The sequence below is a fragment of the Nannospalax galili genome, unplaced genomic scaffold (assembly GCF_000622305.1).
Source record: "Nannospalax galili isolate Female #2095 unplaced genomic scaffold, S.galili_v1.0 scaffold960, whole genome shotgun sequence".
Lineage (NCBI taxonomy): Eukaryota > Metazoa > Chordata > Mammalia > Rodentia > Spalacidae > Nannospalax > Nannospalax galili.
The window spans coordinates 2,066,753-2,082,281 of NW_008348313.1; the positions used below are offsets into that span (position 1 = coordinate 2,066,753).

The 15,529-nt window shown below is 53.0% G+C and overlaps 1 protein-coding gene across 4 annotated transcripts in view; it reads left to right on the forward strand.

Moving 5' to 3' along the window:
* The window catches only part of Myh14 (myosin heavy chain 14), a 70,395-nt gene that overhangs the window by 25,023 nt on the left and 29,843 nt on the right, over positions 1 to 15,529 (forward strand). For all 4 annotated transcript variants that reach the window (XM_008845131.3, XM_029569296.1, XM_029569297.1 and 1 more), the window contains 10 exons: positions 2,466 to 2,561; positions 6,123 to 6,241; positions 7,928 to 8,080; positions 8,404 to 8,577; positions 9,176 to 9,349; positions 9,786 to 9,900; positions 13,089 to 13,276; positions 13,952 to 14,073; positions 14,513 to 14,582; positions 14,690 to 14,850. In XM_008845131.3, coding sequence (XP_008843353.1) covers positions 2,466 to 2,561; positions 6,123 to 6,241; positions 7,928 to 8,080; positions 8,404 to 8,577; positions 9,176 to 9,349; positions 9,786 to 9,900; positions 13,089 to 13,276; positions 13,952 to 14,073; positions 14,513 to 14,582; positions 14,690 to 14,850 — 1,372 coding nt within the window. The remainder of the gene's footprint in view (positions 1 to 2,465; positions 2,562 to 6,122; positions 6,242 to 7,927; positions 8,081 to 8,403; positions 8,578 to 9,175; positions 9,350 to 9,785; positions 9,901 to 13,088; positions 13,277 to 13,951; positions 14,074 to 14,512; positions 14,583 to 14,689; positions 14,851 to 15,529) is intronic.

The window sequence follows — 15,529 nt, forward strand, 5'->3', positions numbered from 1 at the left end:
TGAACACCACAGGAGTTCTGTGTCACACACCCCCATGCAATACATAAATTCTGGGGTGAGGTCCCCTCTGGGTGTCAGGATTTTAAGGTATTCATCCCCTGCAGGGAATTTCCTGCAGTTCTTTGGGTCCTTGAACACAATCACACTACTGTGCTTGTCACAGTCAGAGTGGGGTTACTTTGGCCCTAAAAACAGCCAAGGTCAAGGACAGATGCTATCTGGTCTTAACTTCCATTCTGTTTGGTTTTATTTGGCTTGACTTTTTGAGACAGGGTCTCCCTGTAACCCCAGCTGCCCAGAAACTCACAGAGATCTGCCTGCCTCTGCCTCCCAAGTGCTGGGATTAAAAACCTGGTCTTAGCTCCTATTTTGTGTGCTGCCGTCCTTTCTGGGGTACATGGGGTTCCCCATCTTCACGATTGGTTTTTCCTGGTTTTTATTTCTTTTTATTTTGTGTGTCTTTTGCCTGCATATATATATAAGTGCGTCCATGTCGTGCAATGCTCACGGAGACCAGAGAGGGTGTCAGACTCCAGGAACTGGAGTTATGGATGGTTATGAGCCACCATGTGGGTGCTGGGAACCAAACCCTGGTCCTCTGTAAGAGCAGCCGGTGCTCTTAACTGCTGAGCTGTCTTTCCAGCGCTGGGCTTTTTCACCGGCCCTGTGAACTGCCCCAGCACAGTGCTGGATTGCCACCTAGTGTTTGAAAAAGGAAAACAACGCCTGTGAGGTGAGCTATAGTTTGCTCCAAGAAGAAGAGATGGACCTCACCCAGCCTGAGTTCTAAGACCCTTGGCCTTAGACAGCTCCTGTATAAGAATCAAGAGTCAAGTCTGGAGAGATTGCTTAGTGGTGAGAGCACTGACTGCTCTTGCAGAGGATCCAGGTTCAGTTCCCAGCACCCACATGGTGGTTAACAACTGTCTGTAACTCCAGTTCCAGGAGATCCAGCGCCCTCTTCTGGCCTCCATGGGCATTGTGTGACACGGGTGCACTTATACACATTCAAGCAAAATACTCATATACATAAAATGAAGTAAAAATCTTTAAAAGGAATCAAGAGTTGAGCTGGGCATGGTGGCACATACCATTAATTCCAGCACTCTGGCAGATCTCTGTGAGTTTGAGGCCAGCCTGGTCTACATATGAGTTCCAGGCCAGCTGGGGCTACAGGGAGACCCTGTCTCAAAAAAACAAAACACACACAAAAAAAGAATGAAAAGTGAGACAGTGACAAGTGCCTTTACCCACTGAGCCGTCTCACTAGTTGTGTGTGTGTGTGTGTGTGTGTATGTGCATGTGCATGCCTGTTCCTCTGTGTTTGAGAGCAGGTGTGTCACCTTAGCCACACTGGGATTCCAGTGTCTGGCTTTAGTGGGTCCTGGGGATCCGAACTCAGGTCCTCATGGTTGCGCAGCAAGCGCTTTACCCACTGAGCCGTCATCCAGCCCAGCCTGTTTACAGTGCCTCCTTCTGTCAGCCCTGATTTTCTTCCCATAGCTGGCAAAAGCCAGCAGTCCAGCCAACACAGACTGTTGCTGTGCCTGCTGGAGACTGTGGGGATTTTGTTTTGAGACAGGGTCTCACTGTGTAGTCCTCACTGGCCTGGAACTCGCTATGTAGACTAGGCTGGCCTCTGGTTCAAGTCTCATGTGTAGATGGCACTCTCTTGGTGTCTTCTCCCTCTTCTGTTGGATAGCAGAATTCCTGGACCCCATAGTACCTTGAAGTTTCCACTCAGTATTTTATGAACTTTCTTTAAAATGTTTCATTTTTATTTTATGTGTATGAGTGTTTTGTCGTAAGTGCTCCACATGCTTGTAAAGCCCTCAGAGGCCAGAAGAGGGCCTCGGATCCCCTGGAACTGGAGTTAACGGATGGTTATTAGCCACCATGTGGGTGCTGGGAACTGAACCTGGATCCTCTGCAAGAGCAGCTGGTGCTCTTAATGGCAGAGCCATCTCTCCCCACCCTTATTTTCTGAGGCAGGGTCTCTCGGTGACTGTGGAGCTCAGCAATACCCTAGACTGGCTGGCCAGTGAGCCCCAGGGATCTTCCTGTCTCTGTTTTCCCAGTGGTACTGCACTTAGCTTCTTTATGGACTCTGGGGCTCGAACTCAGGACCTTGTGCTTGCAAAGAGAACCCTTTGCTGACTGAGGCATCACCCCAAACCAATGCCTGATTCATTTTTAATCATCGTGTGTGTGTGTGTGTGTGTGTGTGTGTGTGTGTGTGTGTGTGTGTAATATCTCTTAATGGGACAGACACAGCCCAACAGAGGCCTGCTGCATGGTGATAAATCTTGGACACAGGAGGAGTGGAATGCGTTGGCTTCTCCAGTTTTTGGAGGAAGGCTTTCTTTCAGCTCTGGGGTAGTGAACTAAGATGGGGGGTTTTTAGCTGTGTGATTGAGACACGCCAGGGTCTCCAGCCCAGTGTGGCCTCCTGCTCTGCCCCATAGCCATTCTTCGAACCGTGTCAGCTGTTCTCCAGTTTGGCAACATCGTCCTGAAGAAAGAGCGTAACACAGACCAAGCCACCATGCCGGACAACACAGGTAGTGACCAGTCCTCTCTCCCTGGCCCACTGTCCCCTCCAGACCCCCCTCCCCCCGCAAACTCCCCTTCTGCTGTCTCCCTTGGCAGGCTTTCTTAGTTCTAAAAGGCCCTGTTAAGGACATCCCTGATCCAAAAGGGAAATTATGAGAGTGCCCGTCTGTGCTTTTCCTCCAGCCTTGGGCCCCAGCATATTTGTGCTTTGATTTTCTTTCATAAACAGAATTATAATAGTCAATATTTCAATATCTTTAATTTTCTTTCGTTTGTGAGGTTATTTTGTTTATTTTGTAGTGGGTTTTTTGTTTGTTTTGTTTTGTTTTTTGAGACAGGGTCTCCTTCAGCCCAGGCTGGCCTCATACTATGTAGCTGAGGGTGAACTTGAACTCCTGATCCTTGTGCCTCAGACTCCCAAGTGCTAGGGTGACAGGCATGTGCCACCATGCCTGGCTTCAATAGCTTTTTTACTTTTATTTTTAGGATGTATTAAATTTTTATGTGCGTGTATGTTTTGCCTGCATGTATGTTAAGTGTACCACATGCATGCAGTGCCCATGGAGGCCAGAAGAGGGCATCAGATCCTCTGGGACTAGAGTTAGGGATGGTTGTGAGCTGCCATTTTGGTGCTGGAACCAAACTCAGGTCCTCTGCAAGAGCAGCCAGTGCTCTTAACCTGTGGGCATCTCTCTAGGCCCTGCCCCCCCTTTTTTGAGACAAGGTCTCACTATGTAGCAGTGGCTGGCCTGGAACTCACAGAGGTCCACCTGCCTCTGCCCCCTGAGTGCTGGATGTTTTTTAAATTTGTTTTGTTTTTAATTTCGTGAGACGTGTCATTGTAGCCCAGGTTGACCTTAAACTCATAGCAGTCCTCCTGCCTTAGCCTCCCCAGTGTAGGGCTAATGTGAGTCAAGGAAGGAGAGGAAACGTCCCACAGCCACACCCCTAAGATGCAATCCTGGGGCATCATCCAGGGACTCTCCCTACCCTGTCCTGTGTGGCTGGAGATCTGGACAGAAATAGAGCTGTCCTCACAACTGTTCCTTGGAGGAGGGGGAGGGGACACCAAAGAGCTTTCTGTCCTGGTTATAAAACCCTCCACCTCATTCTTAAATGCTGCACAGCTCTGAAAATCTGGGGAACTGGGGCGCTGGACCCATCCTGTCTAGGATGCTGCAGCACCCTGCGTGGCCACCAGGGGCACTGTTCACCAACCTGGAACTGCCCCGGCTGCCTTTGGTAAATAGGGACAGACCATTGAAACTGCTTTTTTTTCCTTTAATGAGTTGAGGGGGTAATTATGTAAGTTAACTAGAACACTTACAGAGAGTTTTTTTTTTTTTCTTTTTGAGACAGGGTCTCCCTGTAGCCCTAGCTGGCCTGGATTCACTATGGAGATCAGGCTGGCCTCAAACTCACACAGCCACCGGCCTCTGCCTCCCAAGTGCTGGGATTAAAGGCGTGTGCTACCACCCCCAGCCAGAGATTTTTTTTAACGTGTGTTTTTTAAGACATGTTCTCATGTAGCCCAGGCTGGCCTCAAACTCACTATGTAGCTGAGGGTAACCTTGAACTTATGATTCTCCTGCCTCAGTCTCTGGAGTGCTGGATGAGAGGTGAGCATCACCATGCCTAACTGTGCAGCCTTTTTAATGTGTTTCTTTCTAGGCATCTTTTTTTTCCTTCTTCTGCAGAGCTGAGTGTGTGGGGTGTGGGTTCCCTGAGTTCCCCTGGTAGAGATGAGGGATGCCTGGAAATGCTCTTTGATTCTAGGTTTAATTCAGAGCAGAAAGGGAAACACCCTCCCACACAGCCTCTCCCTGCTCCGCACAAACATGCATCTATGCAATGTTTTGGTGTCGAGGACTTTTTCTGTGCCAGTTTTTCTTTATAAAAATAAGCAGTAAGCCAGGCCTGTCATCTCAGCACTAAGGAGGCTGGTGCAGGAGGAGCAGGAGTTCAAGGCCAGCTTGGGTTACATATTGAGACCCTATCTAAATAATAATAATAATAATATAATAATAATAAATGGAAGTGTAGTGGCACACACCTATAGTCCCAGCACTGGAGATACTGAGGCAGGAGAATCCTCTGTGAATTCAAGGTCAGCTTGGGCTACATGACACTGTCTCAAAAATCAAGAAAAAAATTTTTTTTATTTATTTTAAATTTAAAAAAGTGTATATTGCCTATGATGTTTAATGTACCTTAGATAAATTTATAGTTAAAGTAATCTCAACACCCAGGAGGCTGAGGCAGGAGGACCACCTGGAGTTTGAGGCCAGCCTGGGCCACAGGTAAGTTGGTTCCAGGTCAGTGGGTTAGAACGAGACCTGCCTCAGAGAAAATGATTAGAAAGCTGCCCAGCTGGCGCACGCCTTTGATCCCAGCAGTCGGGAGGCAGAGGCAGGTGATCTGTGTGAGTTCAAGGCCAGCCTGGTCTACATAGTGAGTTCCAGGCCAGCTGGGGCTACGGGGAGACCCTGTCTCAAAAAGACCAAAAAATAAATAAATAAATAAATAAATAAATAAATAAATAAATAAATAAGAAAGCAAAATTTTAATGTGCTGCCACTTCTGCCCTGTAACACGACCCCAGCATCAGTCCCTGCTGTTTCCTTGACACCACTGCCTTCCCGTTGTTTATCTGAGACTCCATCTCCCCACAGCCCCAGCTGGCCTGGGACTCACCATGTAGACCACACAAGATCCACCTCCATCTCATGGAGATCCACCTGTCTCTGTTTCCTGAGAGCTGGGATTAAAGTCCCGGTTATTTGCTGGAGAGATGACTCAGCAGTTAAGAGCACTGGCTGCTCTTTCAGGGGTTACACGTTTGGTTCCCAGCACCCACATGGCAGCTAACAACCATTTGTAACTCCAGTTCCAGGGGATCCAATGTCCTCTTCTGGCCTTTGTGAGCATTCCATGAAACAGGGGCACTTACATACATGTAGGCAATACACTCATATACATAACAGTTTTTACATGTTCATATGTACAGAAATATTAACAGTTTTTTTTGACAGGGTCTCACTATGTAGATCAGGCTGGCCTCGAACTCACAGAGATCTGCCTGCTTCTGCCTCCCGAGTGCTGGGATCAAAGGTGTGCTCAGCAGAGTTGTTTTTGTTGTGTTTGTTTGTTTGTTTATTTGATACAGGGTCTCACCGTGGCCCAGGCTGGGCTTGAATTCATTTCATAGCTGAGGATGACCTTGAACTCCTGATCCTCCTGCCTCAGTCTCCTGAGTGTTAAGAGGTCAGGAGTACCACGCTCAGAAAAGATTTCTCTTGAAGCGTGTATGTTTCAGCATTTCCCAAAGGGATTTCATTCCAGTTGTTTTCCAGTCTCCAGCTGTTGAGCATCCAGCTTGCTGCCACCCTGGAGGCAGCCATCCAGGATTATTCCGGCTGCTCCTACAGACAGACCCTGGATTGGGTCAGGGAACTTCACACCTGTTTAGGAAGCTGACCATTTCTATTGGAAAAGGCTGATCGGCCCTGTCCAGGGGCACGGTGCCCTCTCCGCTCTCCTGACCCCATCTCTCTCCCCCTTACCCTCAGCTGCACAGAAGCTCTGCCGCCTCCTGGGACTTGGGGTGACTGACTTCTCCCGTGCCCTGCTCACACCCCGCATCAAAGTTGGCAGAGACTATGTTCAAAAAGCCCAGACCAAGGAGCAGGTAGGCAGGGCCCGTGCTGTGCAGGGGCAGCAAAAGCTGAATTGTGACCAGTGGTCTTTTAAATGACTATTATTGCATTTATTTATTTATGTTGTCTGTGAGGGAGAGGTCACCCAGGTCCACATGGCAAGCACACAGATGTCAGAGGACAAGTTGCCTCTCTCCTTCCACTATGTGGGTCCAGGGATTGAACTCAGGTCATCAGTCTTGACTGCAAGCACCTTTACCTGCCAAGCCCTCTTGCCTGTCCACCACAGGTCTTAAAATACCTTATACCACACCTTTCCCACTGAGCAGCCTCTCTGGGCTCCTACCCCATCACCAGCTCAGGAATAAAAGCAAAGACCAGGGGCTGGGAAGATGGCTCAGTCAGTAAAGTGGCTGGCTCACAGGTGTCAGGATCCGAGTTCCATCTGTTCCATCCACAGAACCCATGTAAAAAGCTGGGGAAGTGGGGACAGGACGACCCATGGGGCCCACTGGTGGCCCAGTCTAGTGAGTCAGCAAGCTCCTGCTTCAGTGAGAAACTATGAGAGCTGGCTTAGAGGTTAAGAGGACTGGAGGACCCAGGTTCAGTTCCCAGCACCCACAAGGCAGCTCACAATTGTCCATAACTCCAGTTCCAGAGGATCTGATGCCCTCTTCTGACCTCCACGGGGAGTGCACACATGTGGTGCACGTATAAACACACAAGCAAAACACTTAGACATGTAAAATAAAAATAAATAGAGCTGGATGTGGTGATGCATACCTTTTATCCCAGCACTGAGGGGGGGTGGGCAGAGGCAGGCAGATCTCTGTGCGTTCAAGGCCAGCCTGGTCTACATAATGAGTTCCAGGACAGCTGGGGCTACAGGGAGACCCTGTCTCAAAAAGAAAAAAAAAAAAAAGAAAAAAAGAAAAAAAATAAGGTAGATGGTTCCTAAGACATGAGGTTACCTCTGGTGTCCTCTCTCTCTCTCTCTCTCCCTCCCTCCCTCTCTCTCTCACTCACACACACACACACACACACACACACATACACACACACACACAAACTTAAGCCTCAGAGAGGGCTCAAGTGTCCTAGGAAAATGGAGAATATAGAATATACACAGGTAAATAAAAAGGTTTAGCTGTGTCAAGACAGAAGGGAGAAGTATTAGCATGGGACAGATCACACAAGGTCTCAGGCACCACCAGGTCTCAGGGAAATGACCTGATTTCATTTGTCCTGTACGTAAACGTTCAAGAGTTGGTTCTTTAGGGCACAGACAGAGGCAAGGAGACTCAGGAGTCAAAATCCACACCAAGATGGTGGCTCAGACCACAGTGGTGACCACAGGTCGGAAGGTGGCACCATGGGGGGCAGGAAGGGGTTTGGCAGTCACCTACCCTGGCTTCAGGGTTCAGCTGAGGTGTCTAAGACAAAGTGAGGCACAGAGAGGTTTATTCGTGGGCCTGAGGTCACACAGCCCGAGGGGCAGAGCTGGGATTGTACCCGGATTGTGGGGTCTGAAGCCCTTGCTGTAGAGGGGCGGAAGGTGGGCGCCTGGCATACCTTAGGGCTTCTGTACTGGCCATGTGGTTCCGGGTGGTGCCATACTTGGAAGCTGGGAGGTGAACTTCGAGGGCCCCAAGCTTGGAGGCCAGGTCTACCCTGCACCCAGGTCACCCGGCTGGTCTCACTGTGCCCCCGCCCTGCAGGCCGACTTCGCGCTGGAGGCTCTGGCCAAAGCCACCTACGAGCGCCTGTTCCGCTGGCTGGTTTTGCGGCTCAACCGCGCTCTGGACCGCAGCCCGCGCCAGGGCGCCTCGTTCCTGGGGATCCTGGACATCGCGGGCTTCGAGATCTTCCAGGTCTGTGCGACCGGGGCCTGGCGGCCCCCTCTGCCACCCCTGCCCTCCCCTCTCTCCCCTCCCCTCCCCTTCCCTTCCCTCTACCTTTCCCTGCCCTCCCCTCCACCTTCCCCTCCCCTCGGCCTCGCCTCTTCTTCCCTCCCCTGCCCTTTCCTCCCTCTCCCTTCCCTCTCCCCTCCCCTCGGCCTAGCCTCCACTTCTCTCCCCTCCCCCTTGACGTACCCTCCTCTTCCTGACCCCCTCCCCTCCTCGTGCCCACCCCTCCTCCACACACCCCTCGCCTCCCCTGCCCTCCGCCCCACTCACGGCCCTGTCCTCCGCAGCTGAATTCCTTCGAGCAGCTGTGCATCAACTACACCAACGAGAAGCTGCAGCAGCTGTTCAACCACACCATGTTCGTGCTGGAGCAGGAGGAGTACCAGCGCGAGGGCATCCCCTGGACCTTCCTGGACTTCGGCCTGGACCTGCAGCCCTGCATTGACCTCATCGAGCGCCCGGTGAGGCGCCAGGACCACCCCGCAGACGGATGCAAGCCCCGCCCACTGCCAGGCCCCGCCCCACCAGTGCCACCCGGGCTGCGTCATCAGCACCATCTAGTACCCTGCCCCACCTCATCAGCCCCGCCCACTACCCACAACTGCCCCACTTGGCCCTGCCCACTCAGACCCTCTCTATAAGCACCATGCACTACCCAGACCATTCTCTTCAGCCCCATCCACTACCCAGATGTACCACATCAGACCCATCCACTGCCCAGACCCACCCCATCAATCCTGCCCACTACCGAGGCTGCCCCATCAGCACCATCCGCTACCTAGAACCGCCCCACTCAGCCATGAGCACTTGCGGGAGACCTGTCCTGTCCCCCACCCCTGCCGGCCACAGCACCCTCCACTGGCTGGAAGAGGAAGTGTCCTGCCGGCGGCTGCCCGCTGCATGGGCGTGGTGAAGGCTGTCAGTGCTGGTGATGGACGGGGCCTTGCACGTGCCAGCTGAGCCCCTGAAGCTCCACCATGTCCCCGGTGCTGCTGCAGAGTAGTGATCAGCCACCTGTCGAGGCACTCGGCCTCTGACTCCCTCTTTCCCGTCTGTCAGGCCAACCCTCCTGGGCTGCTGGCCCTGTTGGACGAGGAGTGCTGGTTCCCCAAGGCTACGGATAAGTCATTTGTGGAGAAGGTGGCCCAGGAGCAAGGCGGACACCCCAAGTTCCAGCGCCCCAGGCACCTGAGGGATCAGGCCGACTTCAGTGTCCTGCACTATGCAGGCAAGGTGAGAGCTGGGCGGGCCATAGTGCACGTGGGCCTGAGTGGGGGTGGAGAGATAGCTAATTGTCCATGGGGTAAGTAGGGGCCACCTGACACACAGCCCAAGGCCATGTCAGCAGTGGCTTCCTCCAGGAGGGAGCTCCACCATCAGGGACCTCATGGGTGAAGCCTGTGGTGGGAATGGGCTGTGTGTGTAAGGGACTGAGGAGGCCTAGGTGGCCAGTGTGGAGTGACCTAGAAAGTAGAGGTTGTGGAGGTCAAAGAACTGAGCCACAGGGGGTGGAGGAAGGACCAAGGGTTGGCCCTGCCAGTGAGCTGCAGTCCAGAGCCTGGACACAAGGCAGTGCCAACGCTCCAGTCCATGCCGAGTGCCGGAGCACCTGTGTCTGGCTTGCTGTGGAGCCCTCCGGTCTCGTCGACTCCTGCTGGTCTCCACCCAGGTTGACTACAAAGCCAATGAGTGGCTGATGAAGAACATGGACCCGTTGAATGACAGCGTGGCGGCCCTGCTGCACCAGAGCACGGATCGGCTCACCGCTGAGATCTGGAAGGATGGTGAGGACCCACCCCCAAGGGTCTGCCCCAGCAGCTAGGCCTCTTCCCACCCCCAGGAGAGCACCTGCTACAGAGGCTGAGGTCTGTACAGACCCAGAATGGATGGTGTCAGGAGCAGCATTTGCAGCTATTAAGGGAGGGCAGAGGGGAGAGATGGAAGGGTGGGTGGAAGGGTAGGGCAGTAGAAGGATGGATAGATGGATGGATGGGTGCACAGATGGAAGGATGGATGTGTAGATGGGTGGATGGGTGGATGGATGAAGGAGTAGATAGGTGAATGGATGGATGGGTGGGTGAGTGGGTGGATGGATGGATGGGTGGGTGAGTGGATGGATGGATGAAGGGATAGATGGATGGATGGATGGGTGGATGGATGGATGGGTGGTTGGGTGAATGGGTGGGTGGGTAGGTGGATGATTAAGTGAATGGATGAATGGGTGGGTAGGTGGATGGATGGGTGGGTGGGTGGATGGATGGACAGATGGATGGATGGATGGACAGATGTATGGATGGATGGATGAATGGATGGAGGACAGAGGGATGGATTGGTGTGGGGATGGATGGATGGATGGATGGATGGATGGGTAGGAGGATTGACAGATGGTGGGTGGGTGGGTGGATGGGTAGGTGGGTGGATGGATGGATGGGTGGATGGATGGGTGGGTGGATGGGTGGGTGAGTGGATAGATAGATGGGTGGATGGATGGTGGGTGGGTGGATAGATGGATGAATGGGTGGATGGGTGGATGGATGGCTGGGTCAGGAGATGGATAGATGGATGGGCAAGTGGATGGATGAATGGGTAGGAGGATGAAGGGAGAATGGGTGGGTACACAGATGGATGGAAAGATGGATATGGGTGGGTGGATGGGTGGGTGAGTGGATAGATAGATGGGTGGATGGATGGTGGGTGGGTGGATAGATGGATGAATGGGTGGATGGGTGGATGGATGGCTGGGTCAGGAGATGGATAGATGGATGGGCAAGTGGATGGATGAATGGGTAGGAGGATGAAGGGAGAATGGGTGGGTACACAGATGGATGGAAAGATGGATATATAGATGAGTGGATGGATGCCTGCAGAGGCCAGAAGAGGGTGTTAGATCCGCTGGAACTGGAGATACAGATGGTTGTGAGTCATCTCCTGGGTGCTGAGAACTGAACCCAGGTCCTCTGCAAGAGCAGCCAGTGCTCTTAACCACTGAGCCATCTCTCTAACCCCTCAATCTTTGAAAAAAAAACTGCATAATTTATAGACACATGACCCTTTTCTGGTCCATCCTCCATGTTCCTGGCTGTGGGGAAATGGAGGCTGCAGAGCCTCCCGGGTCTGGCTTGGAGCTGGCCCACTGTTGTCTCCTCCACAGTTCTACACACAGCTGCTCACAAGGCTGTCCCACAGTACTACACACAGGCAAAGGAACGGGGGGAGAGAAGGGCAGGGAATTGGCCATTCTTGTCCATCCCAACTGAGGCTGCCTTGATCTCAGAGCTGGGCACCCTGCATCCTGGCATGCCGAGCTGCACCCAGCAGCCAGGGGGAAGGCAAATGAGGTTAGCTCTCCTACAGCAAAAGCATCAGGTTAGTTCTTGAGCCTCCTGGCATCTAGGGCAAAGAGGGTTAGCTAATAAAGCAGATCCAGACCCAGCTCCTAAGGAGACATTTTTTTTCCTCTTGTACTAAATTCTCAGAGGGCCTCGGGTGGATATAAGGATAAATGGGACCTGAAAAGGTTCAAGGGCAACATTCCTGCCTGCTTGCTCCGTGCTGACTAACCCTTTCTTTCTCTTTCTCGCATCAACCCTTCCCATTTTCACACATCTTTCCCGCCATCTCCCCTACCCCTCATCTGCCCTCCCTCCCCAGAACAAGGGGGCATCCGGCACTTCTCTTCCCTTGACTGTTCCCCACTGCCTCCCCCCGGGCCTGCAGGTAGATGCAACGCTGCTGCCTTCTCCACCGGGGTGGGTGTCTGTCACCCATGGGTGAGGCTGTAAGACACAGGGGAGGGGGCTGCGTGAGACTGTCTGTCCCCACTCCTCCCTGTGTGGGGGCCTCTCCCTCTCTCTCCCTCCCTGCTGGGCATTTCTAGAATCTTCTAATTAAACTGTGTATTAAAAATTTAAAAGGGGGGGTTGGCAAGATAGCTTAGCAGACAAAGGAGATTGAGTTTGATCCCCAGGACGCACATGGTGGTGGAGGGAGAGAAATGACTTCTGCACGTCATCCTCTGACCTCCACACATGGTTTGTGGCGGGGCACACACATGCAAGTAAATGTAGTAAATTTCTTTTAATACCATTTTTGTCTTATGTGTATGAGTGCATTGCCTGCATGTGTAGAAGTGCACCATGTGTGCAATGCCAGCAGAGGACAGAAGAGGGCGTCAGATCCCTTGGAACTGGAGTTATGGACAGTTGTTAGCTGCCATGTGGGTGCTGGGAGTTGAGCCTGGGCCCTCTGCAAAAACATCCAGACAGTGCTCTAACCACTGAGCCATCTCTCCAACCCCAAATGTAATAAAAACTTAAAAGTGTTTCCTGAGTTGCCTACTCTTCAAATGAGAACAAAAACACAGAAAAGTTAAGTGACTTGCTTAAGGTCACACAGTCAGTAAGTGGCAGAGCAGGGATTTGAACCCAGAACCTTGGCTCTGCCTTGTGCTCTAGGAACTTAATGATAGCTGTTGTTTTGACAGTGATTGACAGCCTGGGAGCAGGGTAGGCAATTGGACCTGGGGAGGCTCACAGTGCAGGACACATGAAGACTCTACCTGACTCCTGACTCTGCCTATAGCCCCAGCTGGCCTGGCACTTGATCTCAGAGTTCCACCTGCCTCTGCCTCCTGAGGGCTGGGACTAAAGGCGTGGACTACCACGCCCCGCTCAGTCTCTGCCTTTCTAACCCTCTGTCAGTCATAGGTGACATGGCCACCATGTTGGGGGGCAGTGTCCCCTGTGAAGCAGCTAGGTCCTATCCACAGCAAGACCCTCCACGTTGGCCAGCTCAGCCCCTTAAAGCTGATTCCATGAAGCCGGGCATGGTGGTTCACGCCTGTAATCCCAGCACTCAGGGAGCTGAGGCAGGAGGATGGGCCATGAGTTTGAGTCCAGCCTGGGCTACAAAAAAAAGATACCAAAACCCAAAGCTGATCTTGACCCCTCTGTGTCTCTTTCACCCCACACAGTGGAGGGCATTGTGGGCCTGGAACAGGTCAGCAGCCTTGGAGATGGCCCACCAGGTGGCCGGCCTCGCAGGGGAATGTTCCGGACGGTGGGGCAGCTCTATAAGGAATCCCTGAGCCGCCTCATGGCCACACTCAGTAACACCAACCCCAGTTTTGTTCGGTGCATCGTCCCCAATCACGAGAAGAGGGTGAGTGCACAGCCTGGGGCAAGGGGGATGGGGTCTGAGGGCCTCGCTGTGTGACTGGGAGCAAGTGGCTGCCACGCCCCAGCACTCTGCCTTGTTTGGAAAATCGGTCCACTTACATGATTGAAATTTATTGAGCATCCTTTATGTGGCAGGGACAAGACCTGGGGACACAGTAACAGAAAGAGGGAAAGAGCTCTTGCTTTTGCTCCCTGGCCCGGCCAACCTTAGTTATGCAGCAGCTGATGCATGTGGGGGAGGGTCAACTGCTCAAGTTTCTTGGCAGCCAGGTTACCCAATAAAACACACATTGAACTAACCAGCCAAAGTGAACTTCCAGGTGGACTCATAGTGGGAAAGGTCAGGTAGGCTCTGCCCTGGCCAGGGAGGTCAGGGAAACCTACCTGGAGGAGGGTGAGGACTATGTGCCACATCAGAGTTTTCCAAGGAAAGGGTCGCTTATACAAAGGGCCAGAGGAAGGTTGAAACATGGAGAGGATAAGGGTTGGAAGATCACTGGGACTGGGGGCCCGGGTGTGGCTCAGCGGTGGAGCCCCTGCCTAGACTCCCCCAGTGAGGGGCTGGGGATGCAAACTCAGGGGTAGAGCACTTGCAACAGCACCCTGCGTGTGGTGCCCCCTGGTGGCCACCGCTGATCGTGTCCGTCTGTCTTCACAGGCTGGGAAGCTGGAGCCCAAGTTGGTGCTGGACCAGCTCCGCTGTAACGGCGTCCTCGAGGGCATCCGCATCTGCAGGCAGGGCTTCCCCAACCGCATCCTGTTCCAGGAGTTCCGGCAGCGGTGAGCTGCGGTGGGAGGCTGTAGGGATTGAAAGTTAAGGGCTCGGGAGATAGCCCTGTTGAAGAACCCCGAGTTCGAGCCCCAGAACTCACTTCAAAAAACCAGCCGAACTGGGGATGGTGGTGCAGGCCTTTAATCCCAGCACTCAGGGAGTGGAGGCAGGCGGATCGCTGTGATATCTAGGCCATCCTGGTCTACTTAGTGAGTTCCAGGCTAGCCAGGGCCACATGGTGAGACCCTGACTCAAAAAAAAAAAAAATTAACAAAGCCAGACACACAAAATGGAGTGGTATGGTCCTAGATGTACAGCTGCTCAGGGAGCTGAGGCAGGAGGGTTGCTGCATGAGAGCCTTTGTCCCAATCCCCCCTTACAAATATCCAAAATGTAGTAGCCCCTTGTTAATCTGTTTGATCTCTCTCCCCTTCTGACCTATTGCAGTTATGAGATCCTCACTCCCAACGCCATCCCCAAGGGCTTCATGGATGGGAAGCAGGCCTGTGAGAAGATGGTGAGTGGGGGCGGGGCCTATGGTTATAGGGAGGGGCCTGTGACAGGCGCAGTGGTCCCTCCCCCTCCCTCCTCCTCCATCATCTCCTCTTCCTCAAACCCCCACAGATCCAGGCTCTGGAGCTGGACCCCAACCTGTATCGTGTGGGGCAGAGCAAGATCTTCTTCCGGGCGGGAGTACTGGCCCAACTGGAAGAGGAGAGAGATCTGAAGGTCACCGACATCATTGTGTCTTTCCAGGCCGCAGCACGGGGCTACCTGGCCCGCAGGTGAGGGAGCCAGGTTGTGCCCAGGTCCCAGAAGGCTGAGGCTGGGTGGTGCGGAGGTTGACCAGGGTCCCCAAACACTTAGCGGGAACTGAGCTCTGAGGTTCTAGGTTCTGTGGTTCAGAAAACCCTGGTGAGCAGCGGGCAGGTTGTGACCCTAGCCAGTTGCTAAGGACCAAGTTGGTGGGTCAGATGGGCGACCTGCCTGGACAGGGGTCATAGTGTGGGGTGAAGCCTGGTATTGCCCAGCCTCACCCAGGTCAGGAAGGCCTATGGAGGAGAAGGGAGCTGATCTATGTGGGGGGCCTGTGGCAGGGCACCTAACCTGTGTCAGGATGTGGGTGGGTCACTCAGAACAGAGCAGGAAGGCTGGGGCTGGACAGATGGGTCAGCTGTTAGAGCAATGGTTGCTTTTGCAGAGGACCCGGGTTCAATACCCAGCACCCACATGGCATCTACCAATGGTCTGTAACTCCAATTTCAGGGGATCTGACACCCTCTTGTGACTTCCGTGGGCATTGCATGATACAAGTGCGCTTATGCTCATGCAGGCAACACACTCATACACCTAAAATAAAAATAAACACAAGCCAGGCATGATGGTGCACACCTTTAATCCCAGCACTCGGGAGGCAGAGGCAGGCGGATCTCTGTGAGTTCAAGGCCAGCCTGGTCTACATAG